This window comes from Lampetra fluviatilis, chromosome 40 (assembly GCF_964198595.1).
Source record: "Lampetra fluviatilis chromosome 40, kcLamFluv1.1, whole genome shotgun sequence".
NCBI classification, from domain to species: Eukaryota; Metazoa; Chordata; class Hyperoartia; order Petromyzontiformes; family Petromyzontidae; genus Lampetra; species Lampetra fluviatilis.
Window position 1 is genome coordinate 8,099,809 of NC_136314.1, and position 24,881 is coordinate 8,124,689.

General features: G+C 49.9%; 1 protein-coding gene across 3 annotated transcripts in view; it reads right to left on the reverse strand.

Moving 5' to 3' along the window:
- LOC144946209 (ras association domain-containing protein 1-like) overlaps positions 1-21,748 on the reverse strand; it is a 40,508-nt gene extending 18,760 nt beyond the window's left edge. The window contains exons 1-4 of one of the 3 annotated variants that reach the window (XM_078875055.1): positions 21,172-21,748; positions 20,695-20,797; positions 15,661-16,434; positions 7,443-7,546 (exon numbers count right to left, since the gene is read on the reverse strand). In XM_078875055.1, the coding sequence (XP_078731181.1) occupies positions 7,443-7,546; positions 15,661-16,434; positions 20,695-20,770 (954 nt within the window). In that variant the 5' untranslated portion in view covers positions 20,771-20,797; positions 21,172-21,748. Of the gene's footprint in view, positions 1-7,442; positions 7,547-15,660; positions 16,452-20,694; positions 20,804-21,171 lie in introns of all 3 variants that reach the window. The other 2 variants (XM_078875054.1, XM_078875056.1) reach the window with 2 other exon arrangements.
- Between the last annotated feature and the right edge of the window lie 3,133 nt (positions 21,749-24,881).

The following is a 24,881-nucleotide window of genomic DNA, read 5'->3' on the forward strand; positions in this document are numbered from 1 at the left end:
GCTACAAAGCTTTTATTTTACAGGACGTCCAGGAGGTGTGGGACAGAACGTTATGATAAACAATACAAAAACACAATAGGACTGCAAGGTACAGGAAAGTTAAACAAATCACTTAAAACCATGGCAAAGCCCACTAAACCATTTGGTTCTCATTCAGAAGTGACCTGGCCACAAATGGCTCAACGAAGTGGCCTTATCATAACGCGGAAATTGACAGCAGCAGAATAATAAAAAATATTTCGATTTAAAGCTTTCGTGACTGAATAGATTAATATTCTTGGTTCTTTCGGTAAAGTCACGTAGAAGAGAAATAATAAAATAATAAAAATAAAACATAATAAGATAAATTCCCACGACGTTTCAGCCTCGAGGACGGCTGCTTGCGTTGTGGCCAAAACGTCGTGAGAATTTTATCTCATTATGTTTTATTTTTATTATTTTATTATTTCCCTTCTACGTGACTTTACCAAAAGAACCAAAAATATGAATCTAAATATTATCTTATTCATGTCACTCATGCATGAGAGGGCCCCCCGCTCCCACCACGTGTGACAGTCTGCCCGCAGCCTCCCGGAACCTACGGACTGCCCTGAGCCTGCCCACAGACAATCGAGATATACAACATTGCGCAACAACAACAACCGGCATTCGCCACTAAGTGGCGGTGATGTCACCACGACGCTTGTGCCAGGCTATGTGCACCTTGAGGCCACGTAAAAAACAACAACATTGCGCACACGCGCACACATACCGAGGTCACATAGAAAATGACGCGCGACTTACCGGACGCAAGCCGGCAGAGCCGTGTCGCTGGGGTGGCAGTGGCAGAGTCGATTTGGCCGTGAAGAACAAATCGAGCTCGGAGTCGTCAACGCAGCTGCTGTATCCACTGCTCATCACGCCGGCTAAAACGGGCGCGTTATTGCCGCCCATACGTGCCAAACCTCAGGTGGGTGCCACTCAGCCGTGCCAACGTGGTCGTGCTAAATCAGCCGGTTGCCACCCAGCCGTGCCAACGTAGCCGTGCCAACTTCGCTGGATGCCACCCAGCCGTGCCAACGCAGCCGTGCCAAATTTGCTGGGTACCACCCAGCCGTGTCAATGTAGCCGTGCCAACTTCGCTGGATGCCACCCAGCCGTGCCAACGTTGCCGTACCAACTTCGCCGGGTGCCACCCAGCCGTGTCAATGTAGCCGTGCCAACTTCGCCGGATGCCACCCAGCCGTGTCAACGTAGCCGTGCTAACTTAGCCGGTTGCCATCCAGCTGTGCTAACTCATCCATGCCGGGTACTCTCAGAGATACTGTAAAACACAACCCACACGCACGCACAGCGAAGTGCAGCCAGTCGCCGTGACCTCACGCGCGTTGACGGCGGCACGATTCGTCACGGCCACGCTCTGATATTAAATATATTAATTCTGAACACACGTGGCTACCGTCTTAATTAATGATTATTCGTTTTTGTCAACGCGTTAAATAGGGGATGACCTAATTCAGCACCCGAAGACAGCCACAGTGAGTAGCGGCGTGGCCGAAGCTCGCACATTAAACATTAAATACAGTTTGCACGTTGAACCTGCACGTATGTACGTTGAACTTCTTTCGCACAGTACGTATGGTGTTGGAGAAAGACAACAAACTAAACACAAAAAGCGGGCTCTAAAGAAAACACATGAGACAGTGACTACTGAGTACACGACAATCAGGAGCGAGGAATTGCCAAGTCAAATTAAGATTCTCTCCTCGAGCACCCAATTAGTGTGGCTAAGATGTTTGGGGTAACGGTTGGCGTGTGACAGCGGTCAACGAGGGAGGAAGGGGGGGGGGGCATTTTCCTGCGCGGCCCCTATTGAGTACGAGGTTTCGCTGGTAGTTTTTTTCTTCCAGTTTCATTCATTTGGTAGAGCCCTGTGAGCCATTTGGCTCTTGAATCGGGTGCAACCGCAACAAACAAAAAGCAAAAACATGAACAAGAAAGCATCTTAAAGTGATTATGTGACTATGTGCAAACAGAAAATCCAAGAAAAGACAGCAATATATTCCACAGAAAGCACCGTACACCACCGCTGTGTGCAAGAATCCCAGTGGTTACAACCAGCAGCATCATCAGGCAGTTACCAGAAATCTGAGAGATTCGGTCATAGGCATCGCTAAAAGATGCGAGGGTGCCTATTGGTCCTTGAGTGGGTACCACGGAGGTGAGATGTTAACTACCTTGCCTGATTCGAATCCTCCGGTTTTTCCCTCCATGTTCGGAATCAACGTTTAATTGGCTGCTATCCATTTCAGAATCAGAATATTTATTTATTCTGGAGGAATCCGATGAGCTGTGAAGCTCGTTTTCACAGATGTCAAGTAGGGGCGGGTAAGAACGTTACTACAACAAACACAATACAAAAACACGTGATAGGAGTGTAAAGTACAAGAAAGGTAAACAAATCACCCAAACACATACAAGTAAACTCTCCCCATCCTACCAGGAAAAGCCCACTGATTGTTCAAGGGAGACAGAATTTTGGGGCCTAATGATGTCAGCACGGAACACTTCACAGACTTTGATTACGCAAGACTCGGTACTCACCCATGCTGCAAGGGAGTGAATGCTCACTGCACACTGGAAATAGTTTTGAACACAGAGTGCACTGCGCCGATGAGTGAACCGCAGTGGCGAGAGGACGCCACGTTGGTGAGATGCTAACAACCTCGCCTGGTCTACAGGAGGACGTGGGTTCGATCCTGACCCTGACGCCTGCTGCTGTATATTTGGAGTTTGCGTGTCTCTCTCTCTCTCATCATCATCACCGTGGCTAGGAGACGTTAACAACCTTGCCTGGTCTACAGGAGGACGTGGGTTTGATCCTGACCCTGACGCCTGCTGCTGTATATTTGGAGTTTGCGTGTCTCTCTCTCTCATCATCATCACGGTGGCTAGGAGATGTTAACAACCTCGCCTGGTCTACAGGAGGACGTGGGTTCGATCCTGACCCTGACGCCTGCTGTATATTTGGAGTTTGCGTGTCTCTCTCTCTCATCATCATCACGGTGGCTAGGAGATGTTAACTACCTTGCCTGGTCTACAGGAGGACGTGGGTTCGATCCTGACCTTGACGCCTGCTGTATATTTGGAGTTTGCGTGTTCTCCCCGTGGTCACGTGGATTTTTTTCTCTGGGTCCTCCGGTTTTTCCCTCCACATTTAGGATCAACGTGCGTTTTGGGTATTTGGCTGATATAAATGTCCACGTGATAAGCCACTTGGCTGAGCTATCATTTGCGGCCAGGCCACTTCTGATAAAGAGCTACATAGCTCAGTGGGCCTTGCCTGGTGAAATAAAAAAAGAGTTTATAGTTTTTATAGAAGCGCACTATGTTTTATCTCAAAGCATTTCTAGTTTTTTTGATTCTATTGGCCATGGCAGGGAATGTTTGATGGGTGGAATCAGCCCCTACAAAAATAGCAGTTTTTAGCAGTTTTAAATATCATGATTGATCAAACAATGATGATGTCCCTAACTTATTCACCGGTATTAAATGGGTGCACCAGGAAGTCGATCGGCAGGTCGCGTGCGGTGGGGTAAAGTGTGGGTACTTCCACCTCTGCTATTACGTCCATCAGGCCAGAATGAAAGAGTAGGCCAAATACCATCTAGAGGGGCTCTATAGAGCTCCCTCTAGTGGAGGCATTTCCACCAACAGTGGTGCGATCAACCAATTGCAGGGCTGCGCCTTTCCCTAAACTGAGACATTGGTCCATGAGGGTTGCTTGCGTTAGGAATTAGACCCGAATATCACAAAAGGCGATTGTGCACAAAAGGTTCGCACAGATGGGTTTCATGAGCCCTCTTGCTCTCATTGCCAAGGGAGTTTCGCAATCTCACGAATCCCTCCTTGATCCACCAACCCTTGCCTCAAAAGTACTGGACCACGTGGGTACTGTATGTATGTTGAACTTCTTTCGCACCGTACGTAGCCAACCGTGCTAATCGGAGGTGTGGGGGAAGGACAACAAACTAAACGCAAAAAGCAGTTCTAAAGAAATGAGTTTTCAATCGATGTAAAAGTGCATAGCTCCAGTGGCTTCCTAATATTGGAAAGAAGAGCGTTCCAGACAGCAGAGGAGTGACCGTCTTTGTTCGATGTCAAGCCAAAAGCCGCTGCTGCGAGGATGGCCGAAGTTCGCGTGATGGTTTATGCCCCTAGATCACGACTGGATGGGTGGTAATGGTAAGCAGCTGTTAGTATCCTGCACTGGAAAAACAAACACATTTCCTCACGAGCTAATGAATTAAGATCATATTCAGTATTTTTTTGCATTTCACTTGGCTACTTGAGTTTGATTACGGCTACGGCTATGGCTATGATAAATAAACTAAACTATTTTTTTTATTTTACCAGGTAAGGCTCACCGAGTTCTTTTTCAGAAGCGACCTGGCCACAAACGATAGCCCAACGAAGTGGCATATCATCGCGTGGAAATGTATTGCAGCCAAATACTCTAATCGCGTGATGTTGATTCTAAATGTGGAGGGAAAAACCGGAGGACCCGGAGAAAAATCCACGCGACCACGGGGAGAGAGAGAGACACAAACTCCAAATATACAGCAGGCGTCAGGGTCGGGATCGAACCCACGACCTCCTGCACACCAGGCGAGGTAGTTAACATCTTCTATGCACCGTGGCACCCATCCCCCGTTCACTAAAACGCATTGACCAACATGGTGAAGAATGGTCAAACAATTCAACAGGACCCGCAACTTAATCGATATTGTTTTGTACAGTATTTTCGATTTCTCATATACCGTTATTGTTGTCTTTGCTCCGATTGATTTTGACCTTTGCTCCAGGGGCATTTGTGCAAATGAGACTCATCCTGACCTCTGGAGTGCGCTGACCTTTGTCAAACAAACAACCTTCCCCCTCACCCTTCCCTCAGCCCCCTTGGTCTTCCCTCAAGATGTTCACTTACCTATCCCCATGCACCTTCTCCCTCCCCCTTCCCCCATACATCTTTAACCCCCCCTACCCACTACGCGTGATCCCCACTTGGCTGGGGCAGCGAGTCCAACTTCCCCCCCCACCCCCTACGTGCGGAGGTGCCGTCGCGCCGAATTCGAGTTTTCGAGGAGTTTCTGTCCCCCCCCCCCACCAATGTCGGACGGCATATCGCACCGGGCTCGCGTTTGTCGCAATATAAAAACATTAAAAGAACAGCAAACAACCTTAGACGGCGTGTAGAGGCCACCATCCAGCAGTGGATCCACAAATGGCTGTGAATTCTAGAATTTCGATTTGAAGCTTTCGTGACTACAGGGATTCATCTTCTTGGTTCTTTCGGTAAAGTCACGTAGAATTGAAATAATAAAATTAAAAAAGTAAAACTTATATTATATAATTTTATTATATTATTATATAATTGTCTTATGTTTTATTTTTATTATTTTATTATTTCCATTCTACGTGACTTTACTGAAAGAACCAAGAAGATGAATTCTAGAATTGTTTTTTTATCTTTATTTTATTTTCCCACGTAATTAGAGGCACTTCATTGCAACGTACAGTAGCTCTCGTGAGGCCAAAACTCTACGACTGGCAAGTGACCAAAACCAAGCCAACGATTTCTGCTCACAGCAAAACACATTCCCAAGGAACTTCGTGACAATGCTTGGCGTTTTATATCCGAGTGCGCAATTGTGCGTTTGTTTAAATTAAAACGTAACATTTTTTTCTATTTACCAGGTAAGGGCCACTGAGCCATGTAGCTTTTTGCTCAGAAGCGACTTTGCCGCATATAATAGCTCAAGAAAGTGGCTTATTACGTTAAAATTAAGCAGCCCAATGCTCTCAACGCACGCCGATTCTAAATGTGGAGGAAAAAACCGGAGGAACCAGAGAAAAATCCACGCGACCACGGGGAGAGACACGCAAACTCCAAATACACAGCAGGCATCAGGGTCGGGATCGAACCACAAACCTCCTGTTTAGTTAACCAGGTGAGGTTTGTTAACATCTCGCCACCGTGGCGACAATTTAACCAGGTGAGAACTCACGGATAATACGTCTCAGGTGCAAGAGTGACTCTGGGCTCACAGAAATGACGAAAGCAAGAACACAAACAAGTCCGAGCACGGCGAATGAAGTGCAGCGTGGTCGTAACGTACGCAACGTGTCCGTAACGTGTACGTAACGTGTACGTAACGTGTCCGTAACGTGTCCGTAACGTGTCCGTAACGTGTCCGTAACGTGTACGTAACGTGTCCGTAACGTGTACGTAACGTGTACGTAACGTGTACGTAACGTGTCCGTAACGTGTCCGTAACGTGTCCGTAACGGGTACGTAACGTGTCCGTAACGTGTCCGTAACGGGTACGTAACGTGTCCGTAACGGGTACGTAACGTGTACGTAACGTGGTCGGAACATACGTAACGTGTACGTAACGTGTACGTAACGTGTCCGTAACGTGTCCGTAACGTGTACGTAATGTGTACGTAACGTATGTGTAACGCCACGTGCTTTGACACTTACAGATGTGGTGGGGGTTCCGTGGCTACACACGAAGGCCTACCATTGCACAATGGCCTGCAAGTGATATTTCACCATCTCCGCAAGCATCTTAGCCACACTAATTGGGTACTGGTTGGAGAAAATCTTAACTTGACATGGCAATTCCTGATTTTCGTGTGCTCAGTCACCGCTTTTTTGTGTTTTCTTTAGAATCCGCTTTTTATGTTTAGTTGGCTCTCCTTCCCCCGCACGTCCGATGAGCACAGTTGGCAACGTACGGTGCGAAAGAAGTTCAACATACGTACGCACGTACGTTCGTGTAGACAGACAGGAGCACGCAGCTACCCTGGGCACAGAGTGTGGAAAATTCGTTTCGATTGGGCGACTTAAGTGTACTTCATAATCCTGGCTGAAAACCGTCGATTCAGACACGTGGTCACGCGGTAATTACGCGAAATGCCCAGCGGGATCCCCCGCTTGCTGAGAGTAAAGGCCTTGGCGGAGAGGGAGGGGGGCTTGGCTAAGTCGAGAGACGTTCTGAGCCCCGAGGCCACACTGTAGCAGAGGGGCCCCGTCTGTATAATTCAGCGTTCAGTGTCAACACTTTGTAATTCCATGCGAAACGATTTGGATTTGCAGGGGTGCCTTTGATGCCGACGCATCTCAAACGATGCTGTGAAATTAAAACGGATGGGGACGACGTGCGCGTGCGTGTCCAGCCCTTTTTTGCCACTCCGCTGCTAGATGAAGCTCACCGCACGCCGCGTCAGTATTCGACCTACCGACCACAGCCCGGTGGTGAAAGCGGACACCGCGTGGCAATTGTGGCAATTGTGGGGATCGTGGGGATCGTGATGAGGGTGGAGATTGTAGTGATTACGGTGATCACGGCGATCATGGCGAGGGTGGTGATCTGGCCGCGTGCGACTCCGGCACTTACGACGCTGACGTCTTGCAGCAGCGGCTCCTCGCTCTGGCTCCAGCCGTGCTGGCACTCGAGCTGGATGTGGGACTGGCAGTGCTGGTGGCAGCTGAACTTGCAGTCTGCCGGAGCAAAGGACGTTGCAGAGGAAGTCATTCACAGTGCCGTACTGAAGTAACCCCACGATCTGGTTGTCCCATTTACCGTGGCGCCAAATCGATCCGTGCAAGAACCTTCTGTCCGCATGACGATCCTCCTTTTTATCTGAGCCTTATAGGTCATTGTCATTATTGTAATTGTCAGTTATAATCTATCCACTGCTGGATGAAGGCCTCCCCAAGCCGCCGCTGTCTCCTCGCGGTCGGCAATGGAACGATCCGACATTCACCCGCACACGGGAGCCGACTTCGTCGCTCCATCTCCAAAGTGGACGTGCCTCTTGGGCGAGTTTCCCTCCTTTGGCTGTGACTCCGTTGTTAGTCTCGCCCACAGGACATCGTCCCTTCCAGCCCAAGCCAGCTCACTTTCTTAACAGTCAATAAAACGGCGTTTCTAACTTGCGTAAAAAAATGCCGATGTTCTCTAAAATGTACGATGCTCTAACCCGTCTCTCAGTGCAATTTCAAAATGCACCTGTCCACCCTTCTTTTATGCCTAAATATATCCATAACTTTGTCAATGTGGATGTTTCTGATCCGTACATCACATTGACTGTTTCATCCTTTCCCATCCCGATCAGAACGGAATCGGAAGAAAAAATAAATAACTTTCTTGGGTGCATCTTCAAGGCTCGCACAAGGCCATGTGGGAGGGCGTGTGGCACAGTTTAGCGCGAGCTATCGTAAAGTGCGGTCGTGGCACTACAGTTCTTTTCGATGATTACAATGTCTTAAAAAAAAAGTGGTGCTACGCCTCTCGAAATAAAATTAATGTTGAACCGCTCGCGAATTCCGAGATTCATCTGTGAACGGGACACCCGACCCTGCAACTTGCAGACGTCTCAGAACGGGAAATGGTTAAAAAACATAACGGAGCTGGACTAGGACACATGGCTAGATAGGACGATGTCCGGTGGTCGAGACTAACAAAGTGGCAGCCAAAGGAGGGAGCAAGCCCAGAGGACGCAAGCCCAGAGGACGCGTACTAGATTGTTGCATCACAGAGACCGTGAGAGATGGTGACGGCTTAGGGTGGCCTTCATCCAGTATGTATGTATGTACGTTGAACTTCTTTCGCACCGTACGAAGCCAACCGTGCTCATCAGAGGTGCGGGGGAAGGACAACAAACTTGACACAAAAATCAGTTCTAAAGAAACGAGTTTTCAAGCTAGATGAATTAAAAGTGCGTAGCTCCAGTGGCTTCCAAATATCTGAAGGAAGATCATTCTAGACGGCCGCAGAAGCGCATCTGAAAGCGCGCGATGCGGTGACCGTTTTTGTTCGATGGCCAGCCAAAAGCCAATAGTGGACAAATCGTGGCCGATGATGATGATGATGTGGTGGTGAAACACAAATAGGACCCCCGCCCGGATAAAAGGCATTTCACTGCACTCACTTCACTGGCCTGGCTCGGAGACACTGGAGCTCTGAGCAGGATTTCCATGGTCGCCGCTGTACATGTTTGAGGCAGTCATGTTGCATTAATATTAAACTCACTTCCTGCGTCTGTGCTTCCTGTGTCCGTGCATCCAAGGCACAGGCAATACACCAGCATGTCGTGCATTTGCACTCTAGTAACAAATGAAACATTGCAATTGACTGCTCTTTTGTGGTCGATTATCCGTGTCCTTTAAAAATGGTCACCCCCGAACTCCGCATCCTCCCTCCTGAAGGCTGGAAACCCCCCTAGAAGCCACAATGAGCATGATGCGGCTGATGATGCTTTTTGATGTCACCAAGGCCCGCTCACCACCTCCCGTCCAGCGGCACACATGGGAACAGAGGTGAGAGAGCTTTTCCCAACTATCTTCATGTTATCCACCGTGACATTATTAAGCAGTCCCCCTCCTTAACCTCTTTCGGTTACTCTCTTAAAGCCTCACCTCTTCTCCATTGCCCATAGACTTAACACTACTCATAGACTCAACACTGCCCAAAGGCTCAACACTGCCCACAGACTCAACACTGCCCATAGACTCAACACTACCCATAGACTCAACACTGCCCCATAGACTCAACACTACCCATAGACTCAACACTGCCCACAGACTCAACACTCCCCATCGACTCAACACTGCCCATAGACTCAACACTGCACCATAGACTCAACACTGCCCATAGACTCAACACTGCACCATAGACTCAACACTGCACCATAGACTCAACACTGCACCATAGACTCAACACTGCACCATAGACTCAACACTGCCCATAGACTCAACACTGCACATAGACTCAACACTGCACCATAGACTCAACACTGCACCATAGACTCAACACTGCACCATAGACTCAACACTGCACACAGACTCAACACCGCCCAGACTCAACACTGCCCATAGACTCAACACTGCCCACAGACTCAACACTGCCCATAGACTCAACACTGCCCATAGACTCAACACTACCCATAGACTCAACACTGTCCATAGACTCAACACTGCACCATAGACTCAACACTGCCCATAGACTCAACACTGCACCATAGACTCAACACTGCCCACAGACTCAACACTGCCCATAGACTCAACACTGCCCATAGACTTAACACTACCCATAGACTCAACACTGTCCATAGACTCAACACTGCACCATAGACTCAACACTGCCCATAGACTCAACACTGCACCATAGACTCAACACTGCACCATAGACTCAACACTCCCCATCGACTCAACACTACCCATAGACTCAACACTGCACACAGACTCAACACTACCCATAGACTCAACACTACCCATAGACTCCACACTGCCCACAGACTCAACACCGCCCAGACTCAACACTGCCCACAGACTCAACACTACCCAGACTCAACACTACCCATAGACTCAACACTACCCATAGACTCAACACTACCCATAGACTCAACACTGCACATAGACTCAACACTGCACATAGACTCAACACTACCCATAGACTCAACACTACCCATAGACTCCACACTGCCCACAGACTCAACACCGCCCAGACTCAACACTGCCCACAGACTCAACACTACCCAGACTCAACACTACCCATAGACTCAACACTGCACATAGACTCAACACTACCCATAGACTCCACACTGCCCACAGACTCAACACCGCCCAGACTCAACACTGCCCACAGACTCAACACTACCCAGACTCAACACTACCCATAGACTCAACACTACCCATAGACTCAACACTACCCATAGACTCAACACTGCACATAGACTCAACACTGCACATAGACTCAACACTACCCATAGACTCAACACTACCCATAGACTCCACACTGCCCACAGACTCAACACCGCCCAGACTCAACACTGCCCACAGACTCAACACTACCCAGACTCAACACTACCCATAGACTCAACACTGCACATAGACTCAACACTACCCATAGACTCAACACTACCCATAGACTCCACACTGCCCACAGACTCAACACCGCCCAGACTCAACACTGCCCACAGACTCAACACTACCCAGACTTAACACTGCCCATAGACTCAACACTACCCAGACTCAACACTGCCCACAGACTCAACACTACCCATAGACTCAACACTGCCCACAGACTCAACACTGCCCACAGACTCAACACTACCCAGACTCAACACTACCCAGACTCAACACTGCACCATAGACTCAACACTGCTCATAGACTCAACACTCCCCATCGACTCAACACTACCCATAGACTCAGCACTGCCCAGATTCCAAAGAACACAGGATGAGATGTTACTATCCTTTGTGCAAGCACTTCCAAGAGTTCATGAACAGTGAGCCTGGTGAAATTTGGGGAGCGCATCGTCAGTAGTGAACCTTTGGTTCCTAGGGTGTTTCGGCCTTTCATACTATACACCCTCCCCAAAGGCGGCCAGCGACAGGGTGATCAATCCTACGCTTGCGTCCCATTCCCAATTAGTCATAGGAGTTGCCTTGTTGTTGATAGCCAACATCCCATGGGACTATGCATGGCAGGGGCGTCCTCCTCCCTGAGTCAAGCATTGTTGACTGCATACCTCCTGGCCCTCTCACTTTGGGGCCCAGCTGGGGTCTTTCCTCTTCATCCAGAGCCACTGACTGCTACCTTCTGCCGCCTCCGATACAGCTCTGATTGCCGAACGCTGGCTCTGGCCCTTAATTCCCAGGTCTCTAAGCAGTCTGGTTGTAGATGTTGCCACAAAACCTCTGCCCACAGACTTAACACCGCCCAGACTCAACACTGCCCATAGACTCAACACTACCCACAGACTCAACACTACCCATAGACTCCACACTGCCCACAGACTCAACACTACCCTCAGACTCAACACGGCCAATAGACTCAACACTACCCATAGACTCAACACTGCACCATAGATTCAGCATTGCCCATAGACTCAACACTACCCACAGACTCAACACTGCCCATAGACTCAACACTACCCACAGACTCATCACTTACCCTGTACATTAAGCAGTCCCCCTATTGAACCTCCTTCTGTTCCTCTCTAAAAGCCTCACCTCTTGTCCATTGCCAATTCTCTTTCCTCCCCTCGCCCCTCCACTCCTCCCCGTCCCCTCCGCTATAGCCCTTTTGTGATCCCCAAGTGCCCCTCTATCGCTGTCACTCATTCCTCAGCCCTTGTAGCGTGCCCCTGTCATCTACACGATTCCGTTCTGTCATCGTTTTGTGAGCTATGTTAAGCGCCTTGAGTGAAGGCGCTGTATAAATTAGATTGGGTATATAATCGGTAATCGATGATTCAGTTGGCACAACACATGGCTGAACGTGAAACCGCACATTCACAACTTGGCAACAGAAAATGAATCTGCCTTCTCTGTATCATCCTTTCACCTAACCCCGCCATCACAATCAGCCATGTTCTGTCCGCTGCTGAATGAAGACCTCCCCATATCGTCACCATACCCTCGAGGACTTAAAATCCCCTGCGGCTACGGAGCTGATCTAATTCATGAGTACTTTTTTTTTAGGTTTGGTCGTGTAAGTATAATGTTGATGTTTATCGATCACAATGCACCACCCGACATAGGCAATCGAATCGAGTTGTTACGTGATGGGCAAATATGGCAGTTGATTTTCAATTTTCAGCAAAACCGGCTACGTTGAAAAGTTCAAGTCAAATGTTGTACGGCGCTTCTCTGGAGATTACAACCAGCACCAACCACTGGTCATCTGTGAAACTACGGGGCACCTTGCCGAGGTGTATCAGCTGTACCTTCCCTTCTAGCTCCGCCCACTTCCCCCCCCACCCTCACAGTCCCTGACTGACACATTTAGATAAGCTCCTCCCCCCTCCCCTGAACCAGTATTTAAGATCTTGTCTCCTGTATTTCTCTTCACTTGATACAGTAAATTTGGCTGTGACGGTCCCACCTGAAGACGGAGACTTGTGTTGCCTCCGAAACGTCGGGATTTAATTGAGTTATTTTCATTTATTATTATTTTATTTTATTTTTTACCTACATGACTTTACCGGAAAAAAAACCTAAGAGTAAGAGCTTTATAGCTCATCGGATTCCTCCAGTATCAATAAATATTCTGATTCTGTTAACAAAAGCTCAGCTCTCGCTAAATGTGCAGTCTCCGAATAAGCCTCATGTGGTCTCTGTCTTCAGCGTGTATGGTATACGTCTCGGATGACCAGACTTTTCCCGTAGCTTGTTAGTCGGCCTTGCCTCCCTGCCTTGGAATTAAATTACGCCAGCGATCGTCGGCGTCCAAGCGGGGCCCTTCCACATTCGTACGTCTCTGGCTTCCACTGTCCCCCGTTACAGGCGGCCGGTGTATTCAGGAAAGCAAACACACGCGCCGCCACACCCCGGGATATCCTGGACAGGTTCTGCGTTATCATTAGACCTCCTTTGCCAGTACCAAAATATAATATTATAATAATAGGGTTTTTTCCCCTTTTTTCTGGCAACAAAACTGAAACCTTTTACAAGGATTCAGGTCTGCATTAACCACAATACTTGCGGTCAAAATGCAAACAAAAAAACACACTATGATAATATATGCATTGTCCTTGAAACTGATTGGTCCACACCAGGGACGGCTTTCTTTTGAGCCTCGACCCAATTGGTGCCGGCAAAGGAGGTCTCATGATGTAGATGCTTACACCCCGAGCCCTTATTACTTTGATAGTGCATTGTCTTTGAGCTGTACGCCTTTTGGCGAACTATTGCCATTGGAGTGCGTATTTAATGTGGCGCTGCACTCTGATGTTGTAGGAGTGTTGTTATAACAATTCTATATTTATTTAAAGTTACGCCTTTTGATGTGACGTCACATTTCTCAACCCCCCCCTCGTCACAAAAATCTGCCCCCCCCCCCCCCAGGTGCGTGACGTCATTTATGGACGGCCCCATAGGGGGCCCGCCCTGCTCTGCGAGAGATGCCAGTGGATTATTCGTCTCATCACGTAATACCCGAGAGCGCAATTGGGAAATATTTTTTTTGTAAGTCAAATTTCGAAAATGTATTTTAAAGGACCTCTTATTAATGTCATGTGTGCATCCGGTGAATGGAAATTTAAAGCGGTCTTAAAACATGTGCCAATTTACTGATCGAGGTATGCAGGCAGATAATTTATATGCATCTAAAAGCATGAGCCAAGTTGCTCTTGCTAAATTCCTGCATTAGCGCACACTTGGGTTAAAACTGGCGAAAACGATGACTAAAATTGAAGAAGAAGAAAAAAATCTATACAATAATGACCACAGCTGCGAACGGTAAACTCCTCATTCACGACAATGATGTCAAACACAAAGGGTTGCTTTTTGCTGTGCTCATGCAACCACGAATCTCCCGTGTAAAATAGCCGGGCAGCTCGCCAAACGGGATCCTCATCCGTGTAACAAATCAAATAAACTCAACTTAAAATCACGGATTCGACAACGGGGCAACATTTTGAACTGCGTGGTCGAGCGCTTGCGGTAACGCGGGGAGAGATAACGTGCGCGCTAACGTAGGCGGGTGACCTTCCGCGGGCATCAACATGGCCGCAATCGAGACGCTGGCAAACAAAACCGGGAAACTCTCTCAAAGCCGAATGATACGATGCGTCGCCAACGCCACTGCGGGGCGTGCGGAGGTTTCGGAGGGAAGGAACGGAAAACGATTAAATCTGTGCGAGCCAACGATGTGCGTGAGTGCATGTGTGTGGTTCTGTCGAAAGCACAGCAAGTTGGCACAGTAGGGGGCACAGGTGGTGCATCAACCAGTCATCTCGGTCATCTCAGTCAGTCGACCCGTGGCACCTGGGTCTGCCCCGTGACCTCCTGCCAGCGGGCGTTCGACACTTCTCGTGGCCTCAAGGTGCACATGGCCTGGCACAAGCGTCGTGGTGACGTCACCACCACTTAGTGGCGAATGGCGGTTGTTGTTGTTGGTTCTGTCGATGTAGTTCAACCGACCGTTTAATCAATTATAATTATTTAAAGAATGGATGAGATCTTTCTGGATACCCTGCACTACACCAATCGCCGCGAAGCCTCGCCAAGCCTCCAAGGAGGCTATTCAATGGCTTAATAACCTCGATATACTGTACACTCGTGATGTGCCAAATTTCGCCTTGCCGTACGAGAGAATTCATGTTGAACTTCTTTCGCATCGTACGTAGCCAACTGTGCTAATCGGAGGTGAAGAAGACTGCACCGAACCTATCGTATAGTGCAAATGGACGAGCCACGCTACACAAAATGCCCAGTAGAACATTGCCAACATTGCCGCCATGCCATTGACATCTGCGCCAATGACATCAGCCCAGACGGCAGATGTGAAAAGTTGCCCTACTTTTCAAAGGGTGAATCCGCACCGGGTGCAACTCGCCCCGCGCCCGTCAAATCCAATTAAAGGGAATTTCGCGGCGTTAACCTTAATCCGGTGCTTCCATTTACCGTTCACAGACGCCGTGCGGCGCAACAGATTCCCGCGACAGTTGTTTTGGCAGAGTGGTTTGGGTTTCAGTCCCTTCTAATTTATCTTACATATCAGGGGGTGGGGGCCAGAAAAGAGTGCTGTAGCTCAGTGGGCCTAACCTGGTAAAATGAAAATTGTATAGTTTAATATACGACGACGATCTCGGTAAATCACTCACGCTGGCATCGGAGAGAGCGGCGCGCCACACCCCACATGAACTCCCCGCACAGGTCACACCACGTCGGCTGTGCGCACACCCGGAACTCGTGTCCTCCCTCTTGGGCATCCTCCTCAACTTCCCTGAGCGCCGTCTCCTGCACCTCCCCCAGCCGAGCCTCCTTCGAGTAGGCCTCGCCATGGTCTGCAATGCTCGCTGAGCTGTCAGCAATGTCGTCGCCGCTGGCACCTCCGCTGCCGCTGTTGCTGAACCATGAGGACCAGCTGCCGGGCAACCAGGACGTCGTCTTCTGGCGACGGAGGTCGCATGGTGCGGCCTGGGGGCCCATCTGCGGCGCCTGCAGAGACTCTACCTTGCGCAGGCCACCCTTGTGGCCCATGGGGTTGTAATAGGCGGCGTGGTCAGCCCCGGCTGACAGGAGGAGGACGCAGCCCGGCTGCTCAACGTCCTGCACCGCGCTATCAGGGCCCTCCGTGAGGTGGAGGGCACGATGTGTCCTGTGGTTGGATTTTGTCAGGGAGGTTCCCTTGACCATCTCTGACTGTCTGTGTCGAACTGCGTGGCCAATGCAGTCAACGTCGTTCGCAGCAATGCCACGTCCATGTACTTTGTCTGCTCTGGCTTGGTGACCATCATTATCACCACCACCACCACCACCAATGTTTCCTCCTCCAGCGCTTCCATCACCAACTCGAGCAGTTCCACGACTAACAGATGTGTCATCTCCAACACCTTTTCCACCAGGGCCTCCACGTTCACGTGTATCTTGACAACCTGGACAGATTGACAGACTGCATTTAGTTAAAACCAGGTAACAGCTGTTATTATTCGGAGACTGCAAATCAGCGAGAGCTCAGCATTTGTTAACGCTCAATGATGCTGGTTGTAATGTCCAGAGAAACGCCGATCAGGAAGGTTATTTTTTAATCAGTAAAGGCCTGGGGTAATATGCAACATGTTCCAGAGTGAGATTAAAATAAATATGCAAGCATTAATCCATCGATACAAGAAAAGGATACAGTATCAACAACAATAGTCAATGCATGTAAATGTGATGAAAAAATGTAAATGCACCCTTGCTTTCATAATTTTAACATGTGGTTTCCGAATAAGATGTGGTAATGTGCAAAAGTTTTCACGTTCATGTTGTCAAAGCAGTGAATTCAAAAGCTCTTTAAATATCTAGACGTGAACCACGACGTCCAACGACCCTCATCACCGTGGTCACCACAACTACCATTGCCAGAGCCACCATCTCACACCACCACCACGTCTCACCCCAACACACCACGTCTCACCCCAACACCACCACATCTCACCCCAACACCACCACCATCTCACCCCAACACCACCACGTCCCACCCCAACACCACCACGTCCCACCCCTACACACCACCATCTCACCCCAACACCACCACATCTCACCCCAACACCACCACATCTCACCCCAACACCACCACCATCCCACCCCAACACCACCACCATCCCACCCCAACACCACCACCATCTCACCCCAAACACCACCACCATCCCACCTCAACACCACCATCTCACCCCAACACCACCACCATCTCACCCCAACACCCCACCATCTCACCCCAACACACCACCACCTCACCAACACCCCACCATCTCACACCAACACACCACCATCTCACCTCAACACCACCACCATCTCACCCCAACACCCCACCATCTCACCTCAACACACCACCACCTCACCAACACCCCACCATCTCACACCAACACACCACCATCTCACCCCAACACCACCACCATCTCACCCCAACACCCCACCATCTCACCCCAACACACCACCACCTCACCAACACTCCACCATCTCACACCAACACACCACCATCTCACCTCAACACCACCACCATCTCACCCCAACACCCCACCATCTCACCCCAACACACCACCACCTCACCAACACCCCACCATCTCACACTAACACACCACCATCTCACCCCAAAACCACCACCATCTCACCCCAACACCACCACCATCTCACCCCAACACCCCACCATCTCACCCCAACACACCACCACCTCACCAACACCCCACCATCTCACACCAACACACCACCATCTCACCCCAACACCACCACCATCTCACCCCACCGTCCCACACCAACATACCACCATCCCACACCAACACACCACCATCCCACCCCAACACACCACGTCTCACCCCAACACCACCACCATCTCACCCCACCGTCCCACACCAACACACCACCATCCCACACCAACACACCACCATCCCACCCCAACACACCACGTCTCACCCCAACACCACCACCATCTCACCCCAACACCACCACCATCTCACCCCAACACCCCACCATCTCACCCCAACACACCACCACCTCACCAACACCCCACCATCTCACACCAACACACCACCATCTCACCCCAACACCACCACCATCTCACCCCACCGTCCCACACCAACACACCACCATCCCACACCAACACACCACCATCCCACCCCAACACCTCACGTCTCACCCCAACACCACCACCATCCCACCCCAACACACCACGTCTCACCCCAACACCACCACCATCTCACCCCAATACCACCACCATCTCACCCCAACACCACCACCATCTCAAATTTCGATTTAAAGCTTTCGTGACTGCAGGGAGTCACGTAGAAGGGAAATAATAAAATAATAAAAATAAAACATCATAAAATAAAATTCTCACGACGTTTCGGCCACAACGCTGTTTTTCCAACAGACCTGTTCTTCACCTGAGGACGGCTGCTTGCGTTGTGGCCGAAACGTCATGAGAATTTTATTTTATTATGTTTTATTTTTATTATTTCCCTTCTACGTGACTTTACCGAAAGAACCAAGAAGCTACCATATCACCCCAACAAGCCACCGTCTCACTCCAACAATTTCCCCGAAACCAGCAAATCTACATTACCAACATCACCATCAACTCCAACTCCCGACACATCCTCCGCTACCGTCATCTTCACGACCACCAACATCGGGGACTACCATCGACACGAATATCATCTCAGGCAGAAGCAACAGCCGCAATTCGCCACTATAAGTGGCAGTGACGTCACCATGGCGTTTGTGCCAAGCAAGGTGCACTCTGAGGTCACGTGAAGTGTCGAAGATTCGCTGACAGGCCACGGGACAGACCCAAGTGCCATGGGTTGACTGACTGAAATGACTGGCAGATGCATCACCTGTGCCCCCTACTTTGCCAAACTGCTGCATTTTAGCCGCCCGGTGCTCCACTTGTTGTTGTGAGCGTTGCTTCTCTGCCCTCCAAAGACAAAGATCCTCCGTATAGCCTGAACAGACCTTTGGGGCAAGTGCTGTTAGCGGGCACCTATGAAGGCCAGCACAGCACACGAGGGGGTGGGTGGTCAACACCACGCCCGGCCGCCTTTGTCTCCGTAGTGTCTTATGTTTACACATCGCACCAGTTACTCATTTGAGGCCGAGTCTCTGCCCTCCACCACCAATACCACCAACACCACTATCTCCACAACCATCACGACTACCATCATATCCACTACCACATCCACTACCATCATCTCTCCTACCATTACCACCATTTCCGCAACCACTGCCACCATCTCCACAACCACTACCATCATCACTACCACCATCTCCACAACCACTACCATCAACACTACCACCATCTCCACAACCACTACCATCAACACTACCACCATCTCCACAACCACTACCATCATCTCCACAACCACTACCATCATATCCAAAACCACTACCATCATATCCAAAACCACTACCATCAATACTACCACCATCTCCACAACCACTACCACCATCTCCGCAACCACTACCACCATCTCCGCAACCACTACCATCAACACTATCATCATCTCCACAACCACTACCATCATATCCACAACCACTACCAGCAATACCACCACCATCTCCACAACCACTACCACCATCTCCACAACCACTACCATCAATACTACCACCATCTCCACAACCACTACCACCATCTCCGCAACCACCATCTCCACAACCACTACCACCATCTCCGCAACCACTACCACCATCTCCACAACCACTACCATCAACACTACCACCATCTCCACAACCACTAACACCATCTCCACAACCACTACCACCATCTCCGCAAAGACTACCACCAACAAATATCCCTCGTATAGCCTTAACAGACTGTTGGGGCAAGTGCTGTTAGCAGGCACCTATGAAGGCCAGCACAACACACGAGGGGGTGGTTGGTCAGCATCACGCCCGGCCGCCTTTGTCTCCCTACACCATCTCCAACAACCACTTCCATCAACGCTATTCACCATCTCCACCACTGTCACCCATCAGCTGTGCTACCTACCACCAGCTCAACCACCACGATCATCATCATCATCGCCACCTACACCACCGCCACCACGATCATCATCATCATCATCATCGCCACCTACACCACCGCCACCACGATCACCATCATCGCCACCTACACCACCAGCTCAACCACCACGATCATCATATCATCGCCACCCTACACCACCGCCACCACGATGATCATCATCGCCACCTACACCACCGCCACCACGATCATTATCATCATCGCCACCTACACCACCAGCTCAACCACCACGATCATTATCATCGTCACCACCTACACCACCGCCACCACGATCATCATCATCGCCACCTACACCACCGCCACCACGATCAACATCATCATCGTCGCCACCTACTCCACCACCACCACGATCAACATCATCATCGCCACCTACACCACCGCCACCACGATCAACATTATCATCGCCACCTACACCACCGCCACCACGATCATCATCATCACCACCTACACCACCGCCACCACGATCATCATCATTATCGCTACCTACACCATCGCCACCACGATCATCATCATCGCCGCCACCTACACCACCGCCACCACACCTCCAACTCTATCACGGTTATCATCATCTACACCCGATCACCACCACCTCGTTCACCTCGTTGGGGGGTGGGTGGAGGGGGTATCTGCCATTTACCTCGCCTCCTCTTCCCGTCGTCCCCTCGTCGCGACCTCTTCCGCTCCTCTTTCGTCTGGAGGTCCACCATGTCCATGTCGAGTCTCAGCAGGTTAACTTACTGCTGCATCTGAAGCAGTCAGAAGCAGTCAGAAGCAGCAGGTTAACTTACTGCTGCACGTGAAGCAGTCAGAAGCAGCAGGTTAACCTACTGCTGCATGAGAAGCAGTCAGAAGCAGCAGGTTAACTTACTGCTGCATGCGAAGCAGTCAGAAGCAGCAGGTTAACCTACTGCTGCATGTGAAGCAGTCAGAAGCAGCAGGTTAACTTACTGCTGCATGTGAAGCAGTCAGAAGCAGCAGGTTAACCTACTGCTGCATGTGAAGCAGTCAGAAGCAGCAGGTTAACTTACTGCTGCATGGGAAGCAGTTAGGTGCAGCGGCAGTAGCAGCAGGCACAACACTGGAAGACAGATGAGAAAGCAGCAGTAAATCTCACAACAGAAGCGGCAGTCCAACTTGACGGCGACTTGCAACAGAGGTACAGTCCTGTAGACGTACGGATTTGGAGAAGCGGCACAACTTGAAGCAGGGTACTTTACAGCAGCAGCAGCAGCGTACGTAAATACGCAGCAGTGATGGTGGTGATGATGTTGCGCAGCAGTTTTAACAGCCGAATCAACAAGAGGCGCGGAACTGACCCAAGCAGCAGCAGCAGATGGAGCAGAGCTTCGAGAAGCAGCAGCAGGACAGCCGAAGCAGCAGAATGAGAAGCAGCAGCAGACGTGGAGCGGAGAGAGGCAGCGGGAGCAGAATCAGTGGAAGCAGCAGGGGAAGCCGGGCAGAGAGAACCCAGAAGCAGCAGCAGCAGGAGAAGAAGAAGAAGAAGTGGAGCTAAGAGAGGCAGCAGCAGCAGCAGCAGACGTGGAGCTGCGGACGGAAAAGCAGCAGAGGCGACAGGAGGAGGAGCGCCCGAGAGAATCAGCGGGAGAAGTGGAGGCGAGCAGAGTGAGTGGGAGCAGAGTGAGTGGGAGCAGCAGCAGGATCAGGATGATGATGAGAATCAGCTGCGGAGGGGCGCGGTGTTGTGGGTGGGGAAGGAAACGCGACTCGTGGGGAGGAGCAGCAGCAGCAGCGAGTCAGAGGCTCAACCCAGCTGGTGCCTCGCGAGTATAAGGGGTCGCATATGCTCTGGCTTTGCACTAAAACTATTGTGTTTTTTTTATGTTAGGGGCCGTCCATAAATGACGTCACGCGATTTTGGACAATTTTTGACCCCCCCCCCCCTCAAATATGACGTCACAAAGCTCTGCCCCCCCCCAAAAAACATATTTCAATTTTGAAAATAAAACATGATTCAAATCGCTTTAAACTGTCATGGTAGTGCGTATTTAATGTGCCGACGCACTCTGATGTTGTAGGAGAAAACATTTATTAAAAAGTCTATTTAATTAAGTAGAACGTGTTGTCTATTTAAAGTTGCGCATTTTTATGTGACGTCACGTTTCTCAAACACCCCCCCCCCCTCGTCACACATCGTCACAAATGTCTGACCCCCCCCCCCCCCTAGGTGCGTGACGTCATTTATGGACGGCCCCTTACTCCAAACGCGTGATGTTGATTCTCAATGTGGACGGGGGTGGTGGACGGGGGTGGTGGTGGTGGGGGAGTAAAGCGAAGAAAATCCACGCGACCACGAGTTGACCGAGAGAGAGACACCGCAAACCCCGAACATGCCACAGGCGTCAGGGTTCGGGATAGAACTCAGGACCTCCTGTACACCAGGCGAGGTAGTTAACATCTCTCAGCCACCGTGGTGGCCCCAAGGGAGTCTTCTTGACTCTCTCTCTCTCTGGTGGGTCCCGCGGAGGGGATGTTCGCAGTCGACGATTACATCGCTCTGGTCTCCAAATGTGTGCCGTCCCTTGTGTGCTAATTCTGTTCCCTCCATGTGAACAGTCTGTGTACTGCTTCTATACCGGATATACTGTGTGAGACTGGTAGGACCCACCTGGTTCCACCAGCCCACAGGGGATGATTGTGTCCGCCCGTCCGTCGTGCATCCAAAAATGGCAGGGGTGGGGCTGGGTGGAGAGGGGAGGGTGGGGAGGGGCCGGGTGGGGAGGGTGGGGCTGGGTGGGAGGGGTGGGGCTGGGTGGGGAGGGGCTGGTCACCCCGTGGTGCCCTTATAAAACTCAACGCTTAACCTACTCACGCCGGCTTGTGCCCGCCCTCACAGTCGGCCATATTTGCGGAATACACCACGCCGCCGTTGACCCTGGCCATTGACCGAGCAACCCAACGTTCCTACCAGCTCCCTCCGCAGGAATGTGTTTACTCTCCGTGCGGTGTGTACTGTGTACATGTACTGTCTGTTCACATGGAGGGAACATAATTAGTACACGTGTTTGTTTCTTGTAGTACGGAGTTAGAATGATGGCTTTAATCTAAGTTGTCTTGTGGTTGTTGTTGTTGTTTGACTTTCATCCCACTGGGATTTTTGCACAGCGTTGGTGTACGGTGCTTTTTTTCTGGAAGACTTTGCAGTTTTTTCCTGGATTTTTCTGTTTGCGCATAGTCACTTTAAGATGTTTTCTTGTTCATGTTTTAGTTTATTTGTTGCGGTTGCACCCGATTCAAGAGCCGAATGGCTCACAGGGCTATACCAAATAAATGAAACTGAAAACTGAAATATCTCATACCCGTCAACCCATTACCAGTGCCTAGCTTATTACAGACAAATGCAGACCTTATTGGTCACCCCGTGACCTTATAAATCTCAACGTTCATCCTACAAAGTCCCATCACAAGGGAGAAACACAAACAAATAGACGACACAAATTTCCCGTATTGAAACGGCTGCACACCGTATGGACCTGAAAACCCAATTTCCCTCTACGAAAATACGGGGTAAACCGTATGGGCTGACACGGGATGATATCTTGTACAATCTGTACAATCTGTACTGTTTGTACAGCGTATTGGGATACTTGGATGAAATTCGCCTTACAAATCTAAATGAGTATTATTATATCTGTGCTGGCTATATGTGTACTGCCTCAGTGCTTGCTGTGTGGTATCTTGTCCGTGCTGTTTCATTCTGTCTCTTCTGTTAGCTGGTATTGATGATGTTGCTACTCGCAACTGCTTTTCCAGGTTTGCTCCTAGATTTATTGAATTTCGAGTCCCGCCTGCGGTTGCCTTGGCAGGGCCACACCAAGTGATTTCGCGGACCTCATACGGCCCGCGGCCCGGACGTTCCCCACCCCTGCAGTGGAAGGACATCACCACAACGATCCGTGCACGGGCAGATCGCCCGTAGGTGTCAGCTGCACATTCCTCATTTGTTTCCACTTTCCTCTGTCTTGTGGCCAATATTCTCCAAGTAAGTGTACATCTTTCTGGCAGCAATCTCACTTGTCGTCAAGCTATTATCCGTCAGGTATTCCGATAGGGTACAATAATATAACATTCTTATTGACAGGCATGCCTGGTACATATACCCTATTCGTAGTCCCTGAATACACCATTACACACCAGGTGGGAAATTAAGCAACGATTTACACCTCTGCAAAGCAAGCTTCAAACTTCTTGGGCAGCCTAAATGACGAGACACTCGGCGTTAGATGTGTAGCTGCAACATAAGAAATGTGTGGTTGTTCTTGGGTTGGGTGTCGTGTCCACCTGAAACAACCTCTTCTCTTGTCCTGGGCAGTTGGCACAAGATGAACAACTTGGGACCTCACTGGAATCCAGTAGCAACAGCCATGGATTGCCCCTTACCCCAAATAAACAGCCCGGGACACGCACATTCTCCACTGTTACGACATGGATGAGTGGTCATGGCCAGGCCTCGTAGATTGGAATTATAAACACCCGACGACTTCAAAGCCACGTGTGGCCCCTACTTAAATGCTCAAAGCCTCCCCTTTAACAAATTCTGGTATAGTAGTAAAGAAAACTGTTTGTACAATATTCATCGCCAGCGTGGCGGTAATTCCCATCATCATTTCCGCACACACAGACGGGGCGGAGAACTAGGGCAAACGCAGATAAGCTCGTTATTCATTGACTTCAAGCTTTCGTGACTGCAGGAATTCACATTATTTGGGTCTTTCGGTAAAGCCAAGTAGATAGACATTAAAACAATATATCACGACGTTTCGATCGCAACACAAGCAATCGGCATCGGGTGAAAAAAATTTACCC